This window comes from Acipenser ruthenus, unplaced genomic scaffold (genome assembly GCF_902713425.1).
Source record: "Acipenser ruthenus unplaced genomic scaffold, fAciRut3.2 maternal haplotype, whole genome shotgun sequence".
Classification (NCBI taxonomy): Eukaryota; Metazoa; Chordata; class Actinopteri; order Acipenseriformes; family Acipenseridae; genus Acipenser; species Acipenser ruthenus.
The window spans coordinates 2,782-27,487 of record NW_026708642.1 but is presented as its reverse complement, the minus strand read 5'-3'; the positions used below and the strand labels follow the sequence as shown (position 1 = coordinate 27,487).

At 41.7% G+C, this 24,706-nt stretch overlaps 2 protein-coding genes across 2 annotated transcripts; one reads left to right on the top strand and one right to left on the bottom strand.

Moving 5' to 3' along the window:
- Nucleotides 1–713: 713 nt before the first annotated feature.
- On the top strand, nt 714–3,559 carry LOC117415156 (mitochondrial import inner membrane translocase subunit Tim10 B-like). Its single transcript, XM_034025147.3, has 3 exons — nt 714–1,158; nt 1,833–1,928; nt 2,255–3,559. Exons 1-3 carry the CDS (start codon nt 1,129–1,131, stop codon nt 2,525–2,527), a joined length of 399 nt encoding a protein of 132 aa, XP_033881038.3. The 5' UTR covers nt 714–1,128; the 3' UTR covers nt 2,528–3,559.
- A 7,458-nt stretch (nt 3,560–11,017) lies between these two features.
- On the bottom strand, nt 11,018–22,778 carry LOC131734981 (delta-like protein A). The gene is made up of 3 exons (XM_059021485.1): nt 22,743–22,778; nt 18,813–18,963; nt 11,018–15,735 (listed from the first exon to the last, which is right to left on the bottom strand). The coding sequence occupies exons 1-3, from the start codon at nt 22,776–22,778 to the stop codon at nt 15,389–15,391; spliced, it is 534 nt and encodes a 177-aa protein (XP_058877468.1). The 3' UTR covers nt 11,018–15,388.
- Between the last annotated feature and the right edge of the window lie 1,928 nt (nt 22,779–24,706).

The following is a 24,706-nucleotide window of genomic DNA, read 5'->3' as shown; positions in this document are numbered from 1 at the left end:
TTCTGTTCACTCACTTTGCATTTAGTTAATTGATAAATATAATCTATTAACATGTCTATTTTTGAAAGCATTCTTACTTTACAGCATTTTATTCACACCTGCCTAAAACTTCTGCACAGTACTGTGTGTATATATATATATATATATATACCCATTCAATGTAAAGCAGGATAAAAACTAGGGTTCGCGCTTGAGAAAATAACGGTCTCTGCACAGCACGAGACTTTATAAACTGGAACCGCTTGAGTGCAGACACGGATAACGATTATATTCTAGTCGTTGTTACTTTAGTAATAGTCTTATTATTATTATTATTATTATTATTATTATTATTATTATTATTATTCGGAACACGAAAAAATAAACGGAAAGTTAAAACACCGCCACAAAAGCTCCCAGACGGTCGGAAAAGCTTTGATATTCCGGGACATTAAGTCTGGTAACCTAGCTGCTGTGTCGTTTGATTAGTTGAACTCTAAATATCACTACAATAATAAATAGGTACAAAGTGGAAAAAAAGGGTAACATTATGTATAATCACGTTCTTAACTATCTTCTACTAAAAACACGTTCTTATCTCACGTAGGCAAACCTTGCTACAGATTGCGCAGATTTGCAGGTGTTTACGGCAGCCTAATACTTACTGGAAGAATGCGCCTATTTGCGCAATGGTACGGTATCTGTCAGTGGACGTTGGGGGCGGAGATGGAGACGTAGACTAAGATGGCGATGCCCGGGTGAAAGTCGTGTTTGTTAGTGGCGCGTGTGTATTTATTTCAAGTGTGTAAATAATCAGTTAAAAGAATACTTTTAATGAACCGTTAAATTCACAATGGACTTGTACTTCAGGATTATATGGTGCTAGTTTCTGGTGCACACAACGAGGCAGTGTGATCTTAATTACAGTGCTGTCTCATCATTGATCATTTGCTAAAGATGAATCCTAAATTATAGAAACATTTTGTTAGCTGCAGTAAGTGTACTACATTCAAACGAGGTAGATAACATAGTGATGCAATAATTTGATAAGGTATCCAGACAGTGTTTTTGTTCGACTCGAATATCCGTGTAATCTCACTTACAGAATTAAGTAGTCTCCGAATTGTTAAATACACATTTCTTTACATAATGGAGCAAGATCAACAACAGATGCGAAATGTAAGTTTGTATTTTTTGTAATTGAAGTGTAATAACTAGTTTTCGGTCCCAGGCTGTACACGGGCGCACGCATTATAACTACGTTTTGTGTTTTAAATCTGAAGTTCTACTGTATATACATATTTGTTAAAAATATTCGACATAATGATTACTTATAACGCCAGTGTATTTCCACATTACAATATTAAGCTTTGAACGTTGCTTTTCCAAATACAACGATGTCCAGTGTGGAGTCTGGACACATATCCAGAGGAAAGAAATTATCATGTTTGTTAGGCTAATAATGTTGACCAGTAGTTCCATAAATTATCGTGATGCTTCTGCAACAAATGTGATCTCTTCAGAGCCAAATAAGAATTCTTAAAGTGGTAGATCTATTCTGGAATTGTCCAAACTTTCTGCAGTTCTAGAATGGGTGGATGAAGCACTAGCCCTGACCTTCACACTGAAGTTAACACCAATCCAGTGCTGTTAAATCCATCAGTCTTTTTACTGGAGTGCTGATGGATGTAAGGGCAAGTTGATGCAGTCATGCATTTCCAAGAAGGGGCCTCCCAACGTCCAGATGCAATATTTTGAGATTGTTTTTGAACAGTAAACATGCACATGAATAACTGTTAGATTTGCAATACTGTTGTTTTCTGCATGTAGTTACCATCTCTGTGTTTTTCCAGTTGCGTGATTTTCTCCTGGTCTACAACAAGATGACCGATATCTGCTTCAGCCGCTGTGCGAGTAACCTGAATTATAGGACGCTCACCATGGATGAGGTCAGGCTTCCTTCAAATAAGACATTCATTTAAAAGAGGGTTGAGTCTGCTTGTCATGGTGTTTAGGAAAAGTAATTGGTTGGAAACTTACAAGCGGCCAGACTGAAACCATCTCCAAAATGACTGAATCCCAGGAAGGTGTTTGACTTGGGGTTGCTTGTCATGAAATGACTCTCCTTGCCATTCAGTGCCCACTAAAACTCTTCAGTGAATAAAGTTCACCACCCACCGATTCTTAAATTCCCACCATTAGGATTAAAACATGGCATGCTTTTTTCCCCCACACCCTTTTAGTCATTTCTCTCTCTCTTTCTTTCCCATCCCAGGAGAGCTGCCTGGATAGCTGTGCCGGGAAGCTCATTCGTTCCAATCATCGCCTGATGGGAGCTTACGTGAAGCTAATGCCGACCATCGTGCAACGTAGACTGGCTGAGTATGAGAAAAAGGCTGGAGAATTACCACAGGCTGCAGAGGGTACCTCTCTGCCCGACTTGAATGCCCCACTGCCCATCCAGCAGAGTAACCTCCAACCTGCAGACACAAACCAACAGGCTCCTATCACACCTCCATCAGAAGTGACTGCATCCCCTGGGAGCTAGAAAACAGGCACGACTGTCCTGCACAACAGCCCAGGACAAATGGGTTCTGCAGATCGTGCGCAGGCCTGCCAAAGTGACGTGTAATCAGGACTCCACCGTTAGAAAGACAGTGCCTTTAAGCCCAAGGCTGTCTCTGTTTTTCCAATCCTTTTGTCCCTCTGTTTGTTTGCAAGTTATGTTATCAGTGGAAATGTAAACGGTAATGCTTCGAGTAAAGGTGGACTATTTCAGATACCTCATTGGCTATAAAGTAGTGATGGGCAATGAAATGAAAAATATTAAGTACGATGTCAAGCTGAATTTTGTATTATTTTGAGATGTGTTTTGATGTCTGAACAGTTTATATGATGTCTATCCCGTTTATAATACCGAAAGTTCACATTTAAACCATGGTGATGAATACATTAATACTCGCATAAGTAATCACATACACAAAATTCAATGAAATGCTGACGCGTGCGCTTCTCTCAAAATAATACAAAATTCTGCAGGACACCAGACACACCAATAATAGTGCCAAACTTAATGCAGCATGCAAATAGCGTTTGGTACCTAAAGATCAATCAATGGACTACAATGGTTAAATAATACTTTAGTGTGTGCTGTTTGCCTATGAGACTGACAATGATTGGTATGTATGGGGCTTTATTGTATCTTAATATAAAATAAACTTGATTATACTGCTTTATATTGTAGCAGTATTAGATATCGAGGTATGGAAATTATCGATATTGAACAATATCGATGTCATATCAAAATATCACTGCTGGTGGGCGTTGTATCCATGGCACAATAGTATAATCCTAGCTCTGACTTTATCTTGGTATGGAGGATATTAAATGGAATAAAAAGGTCAGTGTTACTCGATTTAAAGAGTAGCAGGGTTCTGAAAAATATAACGTGACACGTCCCCACGTGTTGCTACAACCGTTTAAATAATGAACCTGTCATTGGAAATAAAAAAAAAATGTTAATGAGGTAATCAATACATTGCAGGCCTATTCATTTAAATAAAATTGTTGAAACATCTGATTTATTTATGTATTTATTATTGTATGAAACTGAAGACGATCCTGTATGAAGAGAAATGAAAGCTAACTTACTTTAAGGAACATACTGTGATGTGTTTAGCATAGGCTGTGTTCACCCACTTTAAACACTCAAAAAGACCATGTTTATTTAATTTTCATCTCATTATGTAAAAGCGAGACTGGTTAGAATTATTCTCCAGGTTTTACTTGCAAATCGTTCTGAAAAGTGGTGCTAAACTGTTCCGAAAACCCACCACAGCACCACATTTGACACCTGATTAAAAAATGAAGGTCCTTTCCAGTTTGACCCGGGTTGAGCGAGACAAAATGCGAAATAATCAACAGCCAGGCCTGCGTGAAGGTTTCACTTCCGCAAGGAACATTTCTGTTTATTCTGTTTCGCCAGATTTTTGTTGATTGAGACACAGCATGAGCCCGATTGCAGCAGGGGTGAAGAAACATTTGCTCTAATTAACTTAAGAGAAGCTTGGATGGGCATTGATCCGCACATTGTGTACTTGCGTCTGTCACCCAGGTCAACTCTGCTTTATCAAAAGCAGTGTGAAATCACGTACCCAACCCGCATGACACCGGGTCCTGACCCAGGTAGGATCCAACCCAGTATTTACCAATGTGATAGGAGCTCTAGTAATTTCTGACAACCAGACAATATATTATCTAAACTGTGTCCATTTTACATTTGTGTAAAATTAAACTGAATGATATACAAACTTTGAATGAGTATAGATTTTCTGACTGTATAAATGTTGTGTTGTTTTTAAGTGCGTAGATGGATTATTGCAGGTATAATTAACAGAAACAATCACTGACAAAGGAAATGTCCAGGTTCTGGAATATGAATGGGCTGTAATGTGAAAAGTATTCCTTGTTATAATTATTATTTATTTCTTAGCAGACACCCTTATCCAGGGCAACTTACAACTATTACAAGATAGCACGTTATTTTCACATACAATTACATTATTTTTTACACATTATTTTTATATACAATTACCCATTTATACAGTTGGGTTTTTACTGGAGCAATTTAGGTAAAGTACTTTGCTCAAGGGTACAGCAGCAGTGTCCCCCACCTGGGATTGAACCCACGACCCTCTGGTCAAGAGTCCAGAGCCCTAACCACTACTCCACACTGCTGCCATACATATCTTGTTATAAGGAACCCCATTAAATTCCCACAAGAATCCTGTAAGAAAGATCCAATAAGAATCCTATAGGAAACACCATTCAAATCCAATGATAGCCCTATAAGAATCCTATAGGAACCCCATGGTTTGTGAACAATGGGATTTTCATAGGTCCCAATTCACCTTGGGAATCCCATAAGGGTTGTCAAGTCAAATCAGAATGCTCCTGTATTACAGCAGCTGGGGGCTATATAAGTGTCAAGCTTTCACAGCTCAGCCCTTTGGAAATGCCAGCATTGACCAGCGCTGGTGCAATGTGAGTGCTGGTGTTGGTCATTCTGTATTACTGGGTGAGGAGATCAGTAATGCAGAAGATATTGTCCCATTCCACAGTCAATGACTCGAGTTGCTGTGCACCTGTCCTGTGCTGTACCAGCTGGGTGAAGCCTTGGAAAAGTGTACCACTGTAAATCTGCTCAATAATTGTGCAGTTTTCACATGTGTATGGATATACTATGATTTGCCTTGGTTTTTAAATTATTGTTATATGCTTTACCATGCTTTGCTATGGACTTTCTAAGGGGAACCTGTAAAACATTTCCATTTCCTAAAACCCACGGGTCCCACCCAACCTGCTAGCAGTGCTAGAATTGTCAGGGAGGAGACCCGCGTATTTACTACAGCACTTCCTTGTAGTACTATTTTTCTCCACTAGATGTCAGAAAACTCAAATGTAAGTTATTTATACGGAAGAAAAAAATTATTATGGGGTGCTGTTTTCTCTTTTTTGTAAGTCTGATTTGCACAAATGTCTGGTTGATATACCGGTAAATAAAAATAAAAATAATATTTAATTGATAAATTATTGCATTATTAGGATATTTAGGATATATATTTTTTTAAATATAAATGATCATAATACATTGTGATTATAAACCATTAATATGAAATTATCACATATGTTTTAGAACGTGCACTAAAAAAAAGCAAATCAATTTACCGAAAGGATCCTAATCATTGTTTGAGAAAGTATCTGTGCTCTCTACAGCCACACAACTGTAGTGAAGGGATCTGTGTTTTACCCTGATTTCAAACATTGCATTCAGGTCAACCCTAACCTTTACATGTGGTGTCTTTAATGTGGCTACAGGTTAAAACACTGTGGCAGAAGCGGGGTTCCTTTTTACTGGACAATGCCGGTAATGGATCTTAATTAAGAAAATGAAAGAATGCAGCAGTGTAGCAAACATCAAGACAATAACTGGAGCTGTACTGTCTGAGAGGTCTTTATCATCATTTGCATGTGCAGAATGCCAGTTAGGAGTGATGCTGATGGGTCACCTCCCAGCTGTCAATCCTTAAGCAATTGACTGAGCTCTATAAAATACATGAAATGAAGGCTATCTTTTCAACACTGGAATGGATTTTTAGGAAAAGGGATAATGATGTCGTTATGATCTCTGACTCCATGGCATCCTCCATTGAAAACCTGTTTAGCTAAATCTAGACAGGATTTAGTGTATGGGTTAGAGCACAGAGCACATTTATTTTAGAAGTCAAATGCTTCAGCCCATACATAACCTAGTTCCACAGTTCCATTCTATACCACACACGTCACAGAGTCAGGTTAACACAAGTTAGTCCAGATAGAGGCACGTCTACACAGCTCTCCACCCTCGCCACAGCCGAGGAATACTCCACAGAGTACAACCGCAGTGGTGCCGCAAATTACCTACAAACAACTATAAATTACCTACAAATTAACTACAGCAAGCATTTGGTAAAGGCTCATTACAGAGTGAAGGGGGGTGGAATAGATGTCAGATTATCAAGTGGAAATGCAAATGGAAATCAAGACCCCCTTTATGAAAAAGTGAGGCTAAAACGTAGGGTAAGGAAAGGAAAACATGTATGTAAGATTAATCCATTGATCAATAATACATACTGGTAGGAATATTAGCAGAGGAAGTTACACTGAGCAGATAAAGGGAGCCCTTGAAGTCCTATTGATTGGGGGTAAATACCTGACGTGTGAAACCTGTAACGAATATGAAAGAATAGAATCTGACTTAATTACATGTGGTAAAGATAAAGAGGAAAGGAAACTGCTGTTACAAAATATAAAGAAAGCAGGATGGAAATAACACATGGGAAAATACTGACTAAAGCAACAACTAATTGGGAAATATAGACAAGTATCTTTAAATGTATTAAAAATACAATACAAAACGGGTCTTGTTTCTTTGCTGACCAATAGTTGGCAGTTATAAGTATATGAATAGGCTTCAAGCAGCTATAAGCCAGAAGACAGGAGCAGTCTGGCTGAGCACTGACACATGCCTCATTTAGTTTTGAGTGCAGACACACAGTAAATGAAATGCTTGTTCGTGAAGTTTTGTTTAACCTCGTTTGTTTTGATTTAGTCTTTTTGCCCCAGGAGTTTCCACAACACTGAAAAGGTTGACAGTGATCACAGACAGCAAGATATTACCTGTTGCACACTTCCATTAGATATACAGGGTCTCAGAGGTGCAGTCTGAAAGAATCATGTTAGTCAGCATGTACTTGCATTTTTATCTGGTACTGCTCTAGGGTTAAAGAAAGCTGTTTGCTAGCCATGCTTTTAGACTTGCACTTCCTGGATCATGTCACCTGGTTGGTGACACTGACTCTGCCTTTTCTGTCATTAACCAACCAGCTCCTTATGACTGCTTTCAAACAGTAACAGGACCCAGAACACACTGCTGAGGTGAAATAGTGTAGTGAAATCCTGAAAATGTGCCCAATATTAAAGATGTGAAGCAGCCTTGGCCCGTACTGTACAGCTTCTGGCAGTGATGACGGATGCATGAGGTCAGCTGTCCACCCTGCTACTGTCAGTGTCCCTCATACAGGAAGTGGCTCTCTCCTCAGCTGTAACTTGCGCCAGCCTGGAGATCCTGCCAGCCCTTCAAACGATGAGCAAACTTCCCCCGCCGCCCATCCACACCCACCCCGCTCCGGAAGGCAGGGAAGCAGGGGAGCAGGGGCCAGGCCTCTCCTCACTGAGCTAGCAGCTGCCAGGGAGCTGGGGGCTGGGTGGGGCTTAGGCACTGCATACCTAATGGGATTATTCTACAGTAGAAATAGAAGAAACCAAGTCACCCAGCAAAGAGGAAAAGTTTGTAGAAGGCACTGTTGGGTAGCACCTGATAGAATAACAAAGTGATTGTGAAGCACGTGGTTTCAGGTGTTGTGGTTGCAATCCATTGCATATACATTAGATTTTAGAACATGAATACACAGTTTTAAAAAAAAAGTACAATGCGATGGCAGCCTCACCCCACTGTAGCTGCTAGTATTGCCACTCTACAGGACAATTGCATTGCCATGAAGAACATTTCAGAAGGGTATAGTTAACATACTATGGTTCCATTCTGCCAATGACAGCACCGTTTAAATATGCAGTTTTGAAAGAACTTATATATCAAACATTCATTTTAAAACATCAGATCTGGTCCTACACGAAGTTAAAGAAATCTTTGCTTCCAAACCATGCTTTTAGACTGTCTTGCCCTTCCTGGATCATTTCACCTGAGAGTGAAATTCTCCCCACCTTTTCAATGTGTTTACTATAGTTTTCCATGTCTGCCATGTTTTTTTTTAAATATACTTTATCACACCTCTGTGCTTTCAAATGCTTCCCTATGCTTTACCATGCTTTCACTATACTTTATTACACTTTTACTATGGGACACTTTTATAAGGACACTTAGCACACAATCCTGTGATTGTGACGATGGAAGTCCATACATTAATAACATGTATTTATCCCAGTTACATCCCAATCACATCACCTTGCTGGAAGTACATTGCTGTAAGTGCGGCTACGTGGTTTTGTTTGTAGGTCCCGTGCCGTCTCGTTGTCCCAGTCCATCCTCTTTATATAATGTTGTATCCAGGGTTGTAAAGCTCTTGAATTATGAGCCAGTGCAGTGCAGTGGATTCACTGCTGGATTAAAAAGCCCCTGCGTTTTTGGCGCAGTGCCAGCTGCGCACTCCATGTTCCTCCCTGCCCCCTGGCAATGAGTCTGTTTACCTGAGAAAGAGCCTCACACACCCACCCCAGCCTGCACCCGGGTGGGGAATTACTTTTAAAAAATAATCTGTTAGTGGGGCTCCCAAGTGGCGCACCCTATAGTCTGGACGTCGTCGGTTTGAGTCCAGGTTATTCGATTGTCGACCATGGACAGGAGTTCCCAGGAGGCGGCGCACAATTGGCCGAGCGCCGCCCTGGGGGGGTTTAGGTCGGCCAGGGTGTCCTCGGCTCACCGCACACCAGTGACCCCTGTAGTCTGGCCAGGCGCCTGCAGGCTTAGCTCCAACGCTGCAGCTCTGAGGTGGCTGCATGGTGAGTCTCCAGTGTGAAAACAAGTGGTCGGCTCACGGCACATGCTTAGGAGGACAGCGTGGATATTCTAAATTGGGAGAAAAAAAATAATTGGCGACTACTAAATTTAAATAAAGGTATTCCTATACGTTACAGTGTGGGACACAGGTGAGGCATGTGGATGGTATTCCTATACGTTACAGTGTGGGATGTAGGTGAGGCATGTGGATGGTATTCCTATACGTTACAGTGTGGGATGTAGGTGAGGCATGTGGATGGTATTCCTATACGTTACAGCATATCAAACCACGATAATAAAGTGGGATTAAGAGGTAACTTAAAATGGGCATGAATAGTAAGGGGAAATGAAGTAAAAAGTCTCTTACTTTTCCACTAAGGTCAAGTAACAAAATTAATGAGAAAATTAATATAATTTTAAGGAGGCAATTAAGGGATTTGGTCTCATAGGGCCTTATTTCACAGCGGTGACTCCAGGCTTTAATGAACTCCCTTTTTTTTAATGTTTTTTTTCTTTTTCTTTAAATATTTGAATTGTTGTGTGTTTCTCATTTGGTAACATTCACCTAATTCTTTCTGTTTGAAAAACAGGAGGTAATTAAAGCCTGGTGTAAACACTTTGAAAATATGGCCCTTAGTCTTACAAAGTCTTTATTTCACTCCTATTTTTTGAAAGAGCTAAAAACACCTATTCGTTTTTACAAAACTAGAATAAAAAAATAGGAGTTCATTAAAGAATAGTCCTCATTGTTCAGGGCTGTGTGAAGCTGCCGGTCTTCACTGGGGATTGTCAGAGTCTGCACTACAGTGGAATCCGACTGACCAGGCACTCTCAAGCCAGGTGTTCTGTTGTGGGGAGTTGCTGCAGTGAGGGGACGTAATTGGGCATTTTAAATTGGGAAAAAAATTGGGAGTAAAATAATAATTATTTGGATATGAAAAACACTAATGATGTTAAAGTTGTTATTACAAACATATTTCCATGATTCTTCACCTGACTTAAATTCGCTATAAAGGTCTCAGGTGTACAGTTTTGTATAACGAGCACGTCTGGTCGCACTCAGGTTACAGAAATCTCTGTTTACAAGCCCTGCTGTCCGGTAGTGCTACACTTCCTTGGTCATGTGGGGGAGGATATTGTCCCCACCCTTTCAACGCCTTCTTAGCTGTCATTAACCAACCAGCTGCTTTCCCTATTAAATGGCATGCACCCCAGCCAATAAAATGACCCTAATGATACTGCTGAGACAAAGTGACCAAGAAGGCGTAAGTGATGAAATAAGGCAAGCTATCAGAGAAAACTCTTTCACCCAGTCTAGCACCAAATATGTTTGAAAATGAAAATACATGGCTGCTGTGACAAGCTTCTTTCAAGACAGCAAGAAATGTTCCAGATCTTACAGTTAATGGACGTGAACGACCGGTGAGACTACTGGAATTATTTTGCTCACTAAAACCACTTTCATTTTGTTGCATTAATCATTGCGCCGTAGGATTGTATAATTTCCATAGAAGTTTAACTCCAGCTGAAATGTTAATTGAATTGCTTCCTAATGGAGTCTGCTCTGATATCCTGAGCACGGGCACAAACACTTAGATTAATGACGGGATATTTGGTTTCTTTCGGTTGCAATGCTGCAGTGCATGTCCTTTGGGACTGGTTATTTGCTTTAGTTTGATTTACTTTAATCCACATACCTAACTTCTTAAAGTCTTATAATCTCTATCTCCCTCTGTGCAGGTGGTGCAGAGAAAGAGAGGCTCTTATACTCTCTGAACAGCCTCCCTCTGTGCAGGTGAAGCAGAGAAAGAGAAAGGGAGGCTATTATACTCTCTGAACAGCCTCCCTCTGCTCTGTGCTGGTGGTGCTAAGAGACAGAGAAAGGGAGGCTCTTACACTAGTAACTGTGCTGTAAACTTCAAATCATTTGAAAACGTTTTATTACAATTCACACTGATGACATTAGCATTGTACAAAAAATGTTCAATAAAAAGACCAAACATAAATATGTACATCATTTACAATAACAGTAGTATTTACACAGAAGTAGAAAAATCACACATCTTGAGCAGGAATGTGTTCAAGCACAAACTTGTTGATAGAGGAGGGCTGGGTCGCTTGGTTATAGTTTTTATATAACACACAGTTTCAAACTGAAGCAGGAAGATAGTCACCTAGTTAGCAACCAAGAGAACTATTAAGGTTAGCTTGAGCATCCGTTAACAAGGGATACACTTCAGTAAGCTGCACAATTCTGCAATATATCTGTGCCATTTGGAGCAGGTAACTTCACATGTCATTTGAATTGCTGTTTCACATGTGCAATCATTCAGAGAGGTACTGAACTATATTGATCCCACACTGATTACCTGATCTTTTGGAGGAGCCCAAGTCCCAGGACTGAACAGCCTTCCACCATTCAAATCATATGACAATGTCACTTTTCAACTGGACCTACAGGTGTTGAGAGATTACATGATTTGAGTCCTGGCACTTTGGATTCTCCAGACAAGCTCCAAGCAGCTTAAAGCCAGGTAAAGGCAGCTTTAGAGAACAATAATGACTCAATATTGGATCAACTGAACCCAGAAAGACCCAGAATACTTGCAAACATACAGGGGCATGCTAAAAAGCAACAGACATTGGAAGTCACTTGACACGACTGTAGAATGAAAACAGATTCCCTGCAGTAGTTTGGGATCAGCAGCCGTTCAGCCGACCACAGCTCATCTCTTCCTACACACCGTTCACCCCACTGGGGGCATCTCATCTAATAGGGCAGAATGAATTGTTTTTTTAATGTTCCCAGTTTTATTCCTGATACTTGCTAGGCTATTCCATGTAATTATATCTCTCTGTGTAAAAGGACTTCCTACCTTGTTTTCTAAACTTTGCTCAGCTTCCAGTCACACTCTCTTGTCCTGGTCACTGTGCTAAAATTGAAGTAGTGTCTTGGGTTAACGTTCTCTCTACTATTTAGGATTTTCTACCCATTTTGTTTGTCCATGCTTTTCCCATTGCTGTGCTATGCACTTACCATACTTAAACTTCCTGACTCCCTATAGTGGACAAGCACCATGCTCCCTGACTCCCTCTTACAAGTGGAGAATTGACCCAACCCCTTCAATGGCTTCTTTCCTGTCATTAACCAACCAGCTGCTTTCTAAATTGACTGACCTGCAGCCAGCAACATGACGTAAAAGACACCACTGAGGTGAAATGACCCAGGAAGTGTAACAGATAAGGCATAGAAACTGAGAACTATAAAATGTGTTTCTTTCAAAACTGCACATTTCAGACCTGTGAAGTGCATCTAGATTTGAAAACACAGTGATACACATTCTAGAAGACAAAGATCTGTAATATTGACAAGAATTACTTTTTGCCGTCAGGAATCTGCAGTAGATGATCTTCACAAACCCTGCTGAGCAGGCTCCACAGTATAGTGGTTTGATGTGTTTGAAGAAATGGGTTGTGATTGCTCCCTGCCCTGTAGCCCCTTGGCTCATATTAGTATGTAATGGATAACCCTGTTTAGCTCACGGAGAGTCACGTTATTGTCTCGTTCATTTATCTTCCCCTCACGGTTGTATTACAAGGTTCATACTGAATGCAAACATATGTACAGTGCCTATAGAAAGTCTACACCCCTTTCAAAATGTTCACCTTTTGTTGCCTTATAGCCTGGAATTAAAATGAATTAAAATCGTTTGTTTTTTTTTCATTTATCTACACATCCTACCCCACAACTTCCAAGTGAAAAAAATATTCTAGAAATTTGTAGAAAATAAATTAAAAATAAAAACTGAAATAGCTTGTTTTGATAAGTGTCCACCCCCCTTGTATTAGCAATCCTAAATTAGCTCAGGTGTAACCAATCGCCCTCAAAATCACACACCAAGTTAAGTGGCCTCCACCGGTGTTAAATTGTAGTGATTCACATGATTTCAGGATAAATTCAGCAGTTCCTGTAGGTTCCCTCTGCTGGGTAGTGCATTTCAAAGCAAAGACCCAACCATGAGCACCAAGGCGCTTTCAAAAGAACTCCGGGACAAAGTTGTTGAAGGGCACAGATTAGGGGATGGGTATAAAAAAATATCAAAGGCCTTGAATATCCCTTGGAGCACGTTCAAGACGATTATTAAGAGGCGGAAGGTGTATGGCACCACCAAGACCCTGCCTAGATCAGGCCGTCCCTCCAAACTGGATGACCGAGCAAGGAGGAGACTGATCAGAGAGGCTACCAGGAGGCTAATGGCAACTTTGCAAGAGCTACATGCTTTTTATGGCCAAGACTGGTCAAAGTGTTCATGTGACAACAATATCTCAAGCACTCCACAAATCTGGCCTTTATGGTAGGGTGGCAAGAAGGAAGCCATTACTCAAGAAAGCCCACCTTGAATCCCGTTTGAAGTATGCAAAAAAACACTCAGAAGATTCTGTAGCCATGTGGCAAAAAGGTTTTTGGTCTGACGAAACTAAAATGGAACTTTTTGGCCTAAATGCAAAGCGTTATGTTTGGCACAAACCCAACACAGCGCATCACCCACAGAACACCATCCCTACTGTGAAGCATGGTGGTGGCAGCATCATGTTATGGGGATATTTCTCATCGGCAGGGACTGGGGCACTTATCAGGATAGAAGGGAAAATGAATGGAGCAAAGTACAGAAACTTCCTTGAGGAAAACCTGCTGCCCTCTGCAAGAAAGCTGAAACTGGGACTGAAGTTTACCTTTCAGCATGACAATGACCCAAAGCACACAGCCAAATCTACACTGGAGTGGCTAAGGAACAAAAAGGTAAATGTCCTTGAGTGGCCCAGTCAGAGCCCCGACCTAAATCGAAAATTTGTGGCATGACTTGAAGATTGCTGTCCATCAGCGCTCCCCAAGAAAATGACAGAGCTTGAACAGTTTTGTAAAGAAGAATGGTCAAATATTGCCAAATCGAGGTGTGCAAAGTTGGTAGAGACCTATCCCAACAGACTCACAGCTGTAATTGCTGCCAAAGGTGCTTCCACCAAGTATTAACTCAGGGCGGGGGAGACTTATCCAATTATGATCTTTCAGTTTTGTACTTTTAATATCTAATTTTTTTCTCAATAAAAACGTTTTTCCCCTTAACAGTGTGGAGAATGGTGTGTAGATATGTGGAAAAAAATCCTCATTAAATGCATGAAACTCTGAGGCACTGACACAACAAAATGTAAAAAAAGTTCAAGGGGGTGTAGACTTTCTATAGGTAATGTATACAGCTCTGTGTGGACTGGGTTTATTAGAACAGGCTGCGCCATTCCATAGCCAAGATCATGGAAGTCAATAGAGGCCACAAGATATTTCTGCTGGACAGATCCACTGAGGAGCAAAGCTGTACTCCCAAAATCACACTGTCACTTTACCCACTCTGCCCCTTCTGAATGTTTCTTTACAGGACTAGCGCTCCCTTAATCCAAGCTCATCCCCCTGTGTTCTTATACCTGCACACCTCTTCCCTCACTGAAAAAATGACAGCAGTGCAGTAAATATTGTTCACAATAACTGGTTTTAGCCTCACAATTAGTTTTACGTATATGTTTAATAAGCAAATGCGCTCCCCTGGACACCTCTACAAGATGCCCATCAAAGTGCACTTCTGTAGGGTCGGGTGAAAATAGAGACACAGGCTCTGTTTGCCTTTTATGAGAGAACACTACAAAACATATTATCCTGATAAGCAAATCTTTAAAAACGAACCTTACCAATATATGTGCCCCACTGGTAGGTAATATTTCTCGGTTGAATTTTTCAAAATACAGGTTTTAAAAGTAAATATAAAAAAAACGCTCTGAAATTCAACAAGCAGGGCCTCTAGCAGTGCTTAATGGCTTCACACCTACTTCACAAAGCAGAGGGTCGGCTTTCAAACACGCGGGGTCAAGCTAGCAGTAAAGCATGCCTGCCTGTTTCAATCCTGCACGGACGTCAGTTTCTTGACCAGTAAAGCACCATCCAACCACAGGTCCACGTGCAGAAGCAGCATAGCTTGATCACAAAAAAAATACAAAACAGTTAAAGCCCTAACTATGCATAACCCTTGCTATCTACCTGCAATTACTAATTAGGAACCAGCTACATCTCCCATCAGTTGTGAAACGTACATCCTGGGTCTGTCAATGGCAGATTCCTCTGTCAGAAACTCTTTCTGAATGGGTGTGTGCCAGCAGCATGACTGGTGTCTGCGGTCCCAGCTACCCTGTCTGCCTGCCTGCCTGCCTGCCTGCCTGCCTGCCTGCCTGCCTGCCTGGCAAAGGTGCTCACACCTCCAGCTCCTCCCAGTCCGGGCAGTGGAAGTGGTTGAGTTTCTCACGCTCCAGGTTGGAGATATCCACTTTGGGCACCTCGGGGCACTGCATCAGGAGCTTCTTCTCGGGGAGGGGTGCGGAGGTGGGTGGTGGCAGGGCTAGCTCGATCTCCTCGGGTTTGGGCAGGTTCCTGATCAGGTTGATGTACTCGCGCTGGTTGTTGATGCTCTCGTCGGGCGGGCTGCGCTGACAGTCCTTTCTCCGGCGATGACGGACGATCAGAAAGACGCAGAGAGAGATGACCAGGACTGCTAGCACTGACAGCAGGATGATGATCAGATACAGGGTGCCCCTGGAGCCTGGAGACAGAGACAAGAGTACAAGCACAGAGGCTTCGGTCAAAATACTCCAAAGTGTACCTTTCAAGTTTCTAAATAAACAACCTTACTTACTTGAAGTGGCTGAAATGAAATACCTGTTGTTTTTATTTCAAGGTCTGTATTTCTAGCAAGTCCTTTTGAAAAATCGAGCAATGTAAGTCCCTTCAGATCTCACGTTCTCCTCTTCTCCATACCTTTCTCAGATGTATGCAATCACTGAGTGCTTCCTACTGGAATTCCTCAAATACTGATTTTAAAATTGAGAGCTGCTCTTCAGTCTAAGGATGCAATTGCTGCCTACTGTATAAGAGCACATGACTTTAAAGTCTACTTTGGTTATATAAAGTGACAGCCCCTTATACATCTTACTAGTAAACTTTAAAAACGTTCCCACAGTAAAAGCACAGCAAAGTGTAATAAAGCACAGTGAAAGCATGGGAAATCATAGGTAAGTATTGTAAAGCACAGAGAGGTATGATAAAGCATAGGGAAGCATTGTAAAGCACAGAGAGGTATGGTAAAGCATAGGGAAGCATTGTAAAGCACAGAGAGGTCTGGTAAAGCATAGGGAAGCATTGTAAAGCACAGAGAGGTCTGGTAAAGCATAGGGAAGCATTGTAAAGCACAGAGAGGTCTGGTAAAGCATAGGGAAGCATTGTAAAGCACAGAGAGGTCTGGTAAAGCATAGGGAAGCATTGTAAAGCACAGAGAGGTATGGTAAAGCATAGGGAAGCATTGTAAAGCACAGAGAGGTCTGGTAAAGCATAGGGAAGCATTGTAAAGCACAGAAAGGTCTGGTAAAGCATAGGGAAGCATTGTAAAGCACAGAGAGGTCTGGTAAAGCATAGGGAAGCATTGTAAAGCACAGAGAGGTATGGTAAAGCATAGGGAAGCATTGTAAAGCACAGAGAGGTCTGGTAAAGCATAGGGAAGCATTGTAAAGCACAGAAAGGTCTGGTAAAGCATAGGGAAGCATTGTAAAGCACAGAGAGGTCTGGTAAAGCATAGGGAAGCATTGTAAAGCACAGAGAGGTATGGTAAAGCATAGGGACGCATTGTAAAGCACAGAGAGGTATGATAAAGCATATTAATACACAAGGCAAACCAGGGTAAACTATAAGAAATGCATATTATAACAGTGGGGAAAGCATGAGCAAACTGCAAAATTAGCATCCAAAAATACTATGGTAATCTTTTATAAGGGTCTGTCCACAGGGAACATATATTTAATGCTGTTAAAAGCTACTTAGTAGATATTCCCCTCTGGCGACGGGTTACACAGCTTGGTTTTCTTTGTGTAATTGAAGGCAGATATGTCAGATATGTGAAATCCACCCAAATGTTTTAATACACACTGAAATGTAATCGTTGAGGGATTATTACTAGAGTGAGGTATTTGACATGATGTATGAACTTTTTAGTGACAACCCTGTATGGACCTGTTTTAGCTCTGAGGAGCAGAATTAATACTGCAATAAATCACTTACTTTTTTTTTTTTTTTACATTGCCAAATTTTTTACCCCCGTTTTTCAATTTAGACTGTCCTCAGTTCCCCCACAACAGATCAGGTGAACCGCAGGTCCTCCGATCCCTAAGCCAATTCCCTCTCAGACCAGGAGGAGTGAGATTCTGGCCAGTAGGGGCGCTGTAGCATGGGGAGGTCCTACGGGAGCACGGGAGTGACAGAGTCAATGCAATGCTGTCTGTGGAATCCTTAATCCTGGCTGGAGGTATCCTAATGGTATGCAGCATGCTGGGAGTCCAGTCCTATCTAAGCCTGGCTGTTGCAATTAGTTCCAGTGAATCAGAAAGCTATCTTGTCCTGTAGGCATCTTAAGTTAGGCACACTGAGGTTAGGAAGATCTTTTAGCTGCTTAATCAAATAGTTAGAGAGAAAGAATATGCAAGGCTTACATTCAAAGGGTTAAGGTAACACAAAGAATTCAGTCTAGTCTAGTTTCAGTACACTGTGGATAACCACAGGACAGCACGGAGGCAGTCTTGTTGGTAAGAACGCTCACTTCTTGTTTTCTCAGTCCTCGTGATTTTCGACCTGCTTCCCTGTTTGAGGTTCCAGACTCCAAACCCAGGAGCAACTCAAACTGAATTAAAGTGTGAGACTCATGAAACGGTTTGGGGTTCCTATGTTTTCTTTGTAAATCTGTATACCATAGATGTTAAAACAATCAATCAATTTATCCATTATTGATTGTCATGGCTTTTGTGAGTCTCAATTAATCATTCATTGATCGATGAAGCCCTCGGTGCTCTATTCTGAGCCCCACCTTTATTATATTATATTATATTATATTATATTATATTATATTATATTATATTACTTGTGCATGCATGTTCCCGTTGTAGCTGAAGGCATTTGAAGGCGTTGTTGCTTCTCGCTTTTTCTATGTATAATAATAAGCACAGGCATTTTCAGTTGTATTTCGTGCAGTCTACACACTCCGTTTGCTTCTTGTTTTCTCAGTGCATTGATCACTGTCCATTATTATCTCTCTGATAGTCCATTCGAAGGTTGCTGGCAGATTGCACCTCTGGTTAAAACTGTCACTGAAGTCTCAAGGCCAGGAGATCCCAGGCAACTTTCAGCAGCTGTTTTTAAGGCACCTTTTTTTAAAAAGCTAGTTGTAGGGGGCTATTGCAGGGCAGAAGCTGTTCATGTGTAAACAGTGTGTGTGTGTGGAAATGTAAGGTTGGCAGGGATGGGGTTTAATCCGTCTGCCAACAATCACAGGTGTAGTAATTGAGTGCTAATAGGGGAATGGCCACATGTATAAAAACACTGTTTGGTGTCAGAATGGGATAGCGCCCCCTAGAGACTTAGAGCGGCCATTTCCCAATTAGCACTCAGTTACCTAAATGGGGAATGACCATACCTGTGATTGTTGGTAGGGATGGGTTTAACCCATAACTATTTTCACCATGTTGCCCTAAAAATCCCTTAATAAACCTGTTTGAAAATGTCACCTACAACTGCCTAAAATGAATGTGAACGTGACTGTGTGGTGCCCTGTTCTAAACAGGCATCCCCTTGGCCTACCTTGGCAGTGCGCTCCATGGCAGGGGTCCTTCAGGCTCATGCAGTCCTTGCCTTCGTAGCCCTCGGGACAGGCACACAGAAAGCCACCCTCGGTGCTCTGGCACAGCGACTCCTGCTGGCAAGGGTTGGAACTGCACAGGTCCAGCACCACCTACAGGGCAAACAGCAGGATTGATTATTTTCGATTTGTTTGCTCTCCAGGAAAACCCTATTAAGATGTAGCATCTGGAGTGAGTCTGATCTACAACACATCCATAGCTATTAAACACTCAATAGTACTGTGACAGAGGTCAAATGATTCTTGGTGTTAGATCTCCCTCCCGAGGGCACTGTGTAAAGGGAACAGAGTACCTTGTACTAAATGGCACGACAGTTTATTACCAGGGTTAGGTGGAAGTCAGCCTTCTAGAAAGGGGGCAGAGCTACGGTACACAAACTCAGTGACCAGGATGGGAAACGACATGGCATCCACAGATTGGAGGAGCGGATGTGCTCGTTGACCAAGAGGTCATGGGTGACCTTATAAAAAGGGGATGTAGTGATGTGATCTGTTCCTGTGTGAATGGTTATATTAAATAACCAGAAGGAGAACCTGTGTTGTGAAACATGAGTGTTTTGTTTGTTTTTGTTTGTCGTTAATAACACTGTTTGTAATTATTTGGACGGCTAACACGATCCGGAGCTGTCGCCAAAGGCCAGCACTAAACCCGGATCAACAACACTGCACTTTTGTTGTCACTAAAGAACTGTATTCACCACGAGCACTAGAGCACACACTGTGGACAGATGTCTGTGTATGTGTTACGTGCGGGTGAACTAAAAACTGGACTGTTATTATTTCGGGGGCAAACCCGCAGATTACAAATGAGCAAAACACGCCGCTGTATTGCTTCATTACCATTGTTATTATTTACTGTTGTTTTGCCATCAGGCCATTGGATTTAAAAACCATTAAACAACTTTGCACCTGGATTATAATTGTCTGTCTGTTTATTAATCACTGCTGCATTATCTTCACCTGCACACAGTTAACCACTTTGCCACACGTGCTCATTTAGAAATACTAAAATACACTTAATAAATATTGCTGGCATTGTAAGGTGTAAGTTAGCTACAGGGACCACAGCATCAGACACTGCATATTAAAGCTGATGCAGGGACATGCACTGCTGAAGTGAAGTGCTCTGGGAGTCTGCAGACTGTATAATGGCTTCCCCTTTGTGGGGAGCTCAGCGCTGTGTTCAAGCCACAGTACATTACCAGAGAGACGAGGCTACTTAACCTCTGCGATGTGGATTGCTTTTATAAAACAGGGTCGCCTAGCAACCTGTCGCTGTTTCACTTTATTTTATAGAGCAGGGGCTCTGGGACTGAGACAGCACTGGCAGTCTGGGGGCCTGTCAAAGCTGCAGTCTTCTGTGCGTTCATTCACAAGACAATTCAGAGCTCTGTTTAACCTTTCTACCTCTATACCTTGTCACCCTGCATTGGAGGAGTTGAAACGTAGGTATCCACTATGACAGTATCCTTCATAAAAGTGTCCCGTAGTAAAAGCCCAGCAAAGTGTAACAAAGCACAGTGAAAGCATGGAAACGCCCAGAGGGGTATGGTAAAGTATGTTAAAAACATGGCAAACCATGGTAAATGCATGGCATAACCAAGGATTAAAGCATGTGGAAACTGCAAAATTTACCATAGTACAAAATTATAAAGGATATTTACAATGTGGGGAATAATTAGAGGAGGTTATACAGAGTCTAGACACGCTCTGTGAAAATGTGTGTAATGTATTAATGTGAATATTGGTGTGGTCTGGCACAGTTACATAAACCCTCTAGCCTTCAATTAAATTGCTTGTATTGCTTCAGTGTACAGATTAAGTTTTTTTTTGCAGAAGTCAAAACTTAATGAATGTTTAGTGAGAAATCTCACCGAAGGAGAAATGAAGACAGCAACTCCTGTTTCAATTAAGTCTAAAGCTCCAAGGAATTCTCAATAAAAGCAATAGTCTTTAAACATATTTAAAATTCCGGGTAAACATACTAATGGCTTACACGTTTCAACCCGTAGGTCTTCCTCCGAGCACAATAGAGATTTTGAACAAGGAAGGAGCCGCCTCCCTCTACATAGCATGAATAACAGTCATTATAAGTTTCAGGTGGTCATTCACTCACACATATTACAAATCGGCACTAACATTTGTGGGGGATAGCAATCAATTATCATCACAAAACATTTTACAACTATCATAGAATTCGGTTATTCTTACAATTAGAGTTCAAGGACATCAAATTGCATCATCATTCCATCCAAAATGACTCTATCATTTGGAAAATGTCCAGTGCGTCTCTCAATAGAAAGCAATCAATGAATCTATTACTGCAATCAAGTCATTCATTTAAAAAATGTACAATTATTCTATACATTGTCACACCTTTAGATACCATTTTTACAATTCAAATTCAGTAATATCAAAGTCAATTGCACATTAAATCGTAGCAGTTCTACTATTTCTTGTTCAAATGCCCAGTACGCATTTCTTAATAATGAACCGCATTCATTCAGCACATTACCCAGATGACACACAGTAGAATTGTTACTTTCCAATGTCTTTCAGTTAGCACGATCCATCAAATATCACATAACATAAAATACAGTCATTGCGATTTAAATTAGGGCACACAGATTCAACTCCTCATTAAGTCCAAATGGTTCTAGCACTTGTAATGCAAGTATCCAATGTGCCTCTCGTCGCAGAAGGAGGTCCACTAGATTGCCACCCCGAGTAAGGACAGTGACCCTCTTCACACCCACAAATCTTATGTGAATGTGGAGAAGATCCATGTCCAGCTTTCCTATAATGTTTCGCAATAGAATAATCTTGGTTCCCTTTCAATTCGAAGATGACCGCCAATGATACTTTTGGCATATGCCTGCTTGTCAGGTATTCGCTGAGCATTTTATATCAAAGCTGCCGATAGGCCCCTCCGCGGAGTGACGTCGTCGGTCCTGCCTCATCGAGGTAATAAATAGTCATTGCGCAGTGACATCAGTCTCTTTTGCCTTTCACAGACAGGTAGATAAGGTGGGTGAGTATTACTCTAACCTTTTCCAGTTGTGATTGACTCTACAGCTCCTTCTGCAAGTTTTTTCTGGAGTTCCCTTTGCAATTAATTGCTGGAAGTAGGCTTGCCATTTCCCCGGAATCAGAAACTCTGCAACTGAAGCGTTAAAAAAAATATTCTTCAACAGCCTACATCGCCTAGCGATTCTAGGCTGCTTTCTAACCTCTGTTCCTTACTATAGTTTTCCTCTGCTTTTTGCAGCTGTAAAAAAAAAAAAAAAAAAAAAAAAAACAACGAGAAGGGAGAACACGACCCTCCAGCGAGTCCAGCCTCGCTCTGCAGTCGCTGTTGACTCGAGGACTCTGGGCAACCTCAGTACGCCCACTCGGTGTGCGCGGCCGATTACTATTGATTTTACTGTTACAGTACAAAAAATAAATGACAACCGTGCGCTTCCTTCATTGGGCCTTGGCAGTGTGTTCTTGTGTAAAAAAAAAAACAAAAAACAGGTGTGTTTTCTTTTTCTGTCTGCTCTTCTCCAGGTCCGTGACTGTACTACCACGCTGCAAGTTACGCACTGCACCGGTTGCGCTCCACGCGGTCTGGATGCCATCTTGGGTGCTCCACTCCACTGCAAGCTTCGAGCTGCACTGGTTGTGTGACTGCACTGCAACTGCCTGCAGGCTACGCTCCACACCGTTGCAAGCTACTCGCTGTTCCTGGTTGTGTGACTGCAAGCAGCCCAGACACAGACACACAGCCCAGTACCTTGGTGCTTTGCCCTTGGTACTTGGTGGTTCGGCGCCCCCGTGTCTAGGCCTTGACGCCCCTGGTACCCTCGGGTCCTCGGTGTTCAAGTGCTTACCGACATCGGTGGCTTCATGCCTCGGTGCTTCGGCATCCTCAGTGCCTCGAGAGCTACACGCCTCACCGTTTCGACGCCTCGAGGCCTTTCGAGCCCTGTGCAGCAGCGCCTTCGGTGCCACACTGCTCTAGAGCCTCGGTACCTCAGTGCTCCGGCATCCTCGAGGAGCAGCAGTGTGGAGTAGTGGTTAGGGCTCTGGACTCAGTGGGTTCAATCCCCGGTGGGGGACACTGCTGCTGTACCCTTGAGCAAGGTACTTTACCTAGATTGCTCCAGTAAAAACCCAACTGTATAAATGGGTAATTGTATGTAAAAATAATGTGATATCTTGTAACAATTGTAAGTCGCCCTGGATAAGGGCATCTGCTAATAAATAAATAATAATAATAATAATAACTGTATGCTTCAAGGTCTTTTTAGCCTTGCGCTCCAGTACCCTCGAGACCCTCGGGCCCCGGGTGCTCCATAGCCTCGGTACCTCGGTGTTCGACACCCTCTGTGCCTCGAGGACTCACATCACTCGCATTCGCGGGCTCAATGCAAAAGAGACTGACGTCTCCGCACAGTGACTATTTATTACCTTGGGAGGCGGGACCGACGACGTCACTCTGCAGAGGGGCTTATCGGCAGCTTTGATATAAAATGCTCAGCGAATACCTGACAAGCAGACATATGCCAAAAGTATCATTGGCGGTCATCTTCGAATTGAAAGGGAACCAAGATTATTCTATTGCGAAACATTATAGGAAAGCTGGACATGGATCTTCTCCACATTCACATAAGATTTGTGGGTGTGAAGAGGGTCACTGTCCTTACTCGGGGTGGCAATCTAGTGGACCTCCTTCTGCGACGAGAGGCACATTGGATACTTGCATTACAAGCGCTAGAACCATTTGGACATCTTCTCTTTCAGGGAACCAGGGTTACATCTGTAACCTATAGTTATTATTTCTAACTGCAATATGTTCAGCAATATGTAATTTTAAAGCTCTTTTTGTTTGGCTCACCTGTCCACACAGGCATGTCAGCATGTGAATTACACCAGTGGTATTGCAATTAATAAAACCTTTCATTTGTATTTTTCTGCCAGATCTGGGGTGAACAAAATACTTAGTGTTAGTTGTATTGGAACAATGTGTACAATGTCCGCACTTAAAATTACCATCAGGAGGGGTTGGCAACCACGATTTAGTTTGATCAATTTGAGGGCTAAACGAATGAACTAACATATCTCTAATATTCCTGGCACGTTTGACTGCAATACGCGGTGGACTATCCTGTATAATCTCCTTAAGGGAAAGATCGCTCTTCAAAATGGGCCAGGGTTTTAAAACGATCCCCCTAACATCATTCGACAGAGAATTAAACTCAGTAGAAAAGCAAATTGTTTGGTCACCTTTAAATCTTTGTTTTCTTTCTAAGAATATAATTCCGTTCTGTATCTTTAGCTTTTTGAATCGCTGACTTTAAATTGCGATCGTCATACCCTCCAGCTTTAAATTTACTAATTTCGAAACAAATCAAATTGTGTAAGAACTGTCCCGTTGGTATGTTTTTGATCAGGCCGTATGGGTGTTGACTTTCAGCAAGTAATGAAGAGTTACAGTCAGTTAATTTCGTAAACACAGTAGTTTGTAGTGTGCTAGTTTCATCTTTATAAAAGTCTAGAAAGTGTATTTGTTGTAGATCTCATTCACATTTGAATTGTAAGTTATTGTTCACAGAGTTGATACAGTGCCTTGCGAAAGTATTCGGCCCCCTTGAACTTTGCGACCTTTTGCCACATTTCAGGCTTCAAACATAAAGATATGAAACTGTAATTTTTTGTGAAGAATCAACAACAAGTGGGACACAATCATGAAGTGGAACGAAATTTATTGGATATTTCAAACTTTTTTAACAAATAAAAAACTGAAAAATTGGGCGTGCAAAATTATTCAGCCCCTTTACTTTCAGTGCAGCAA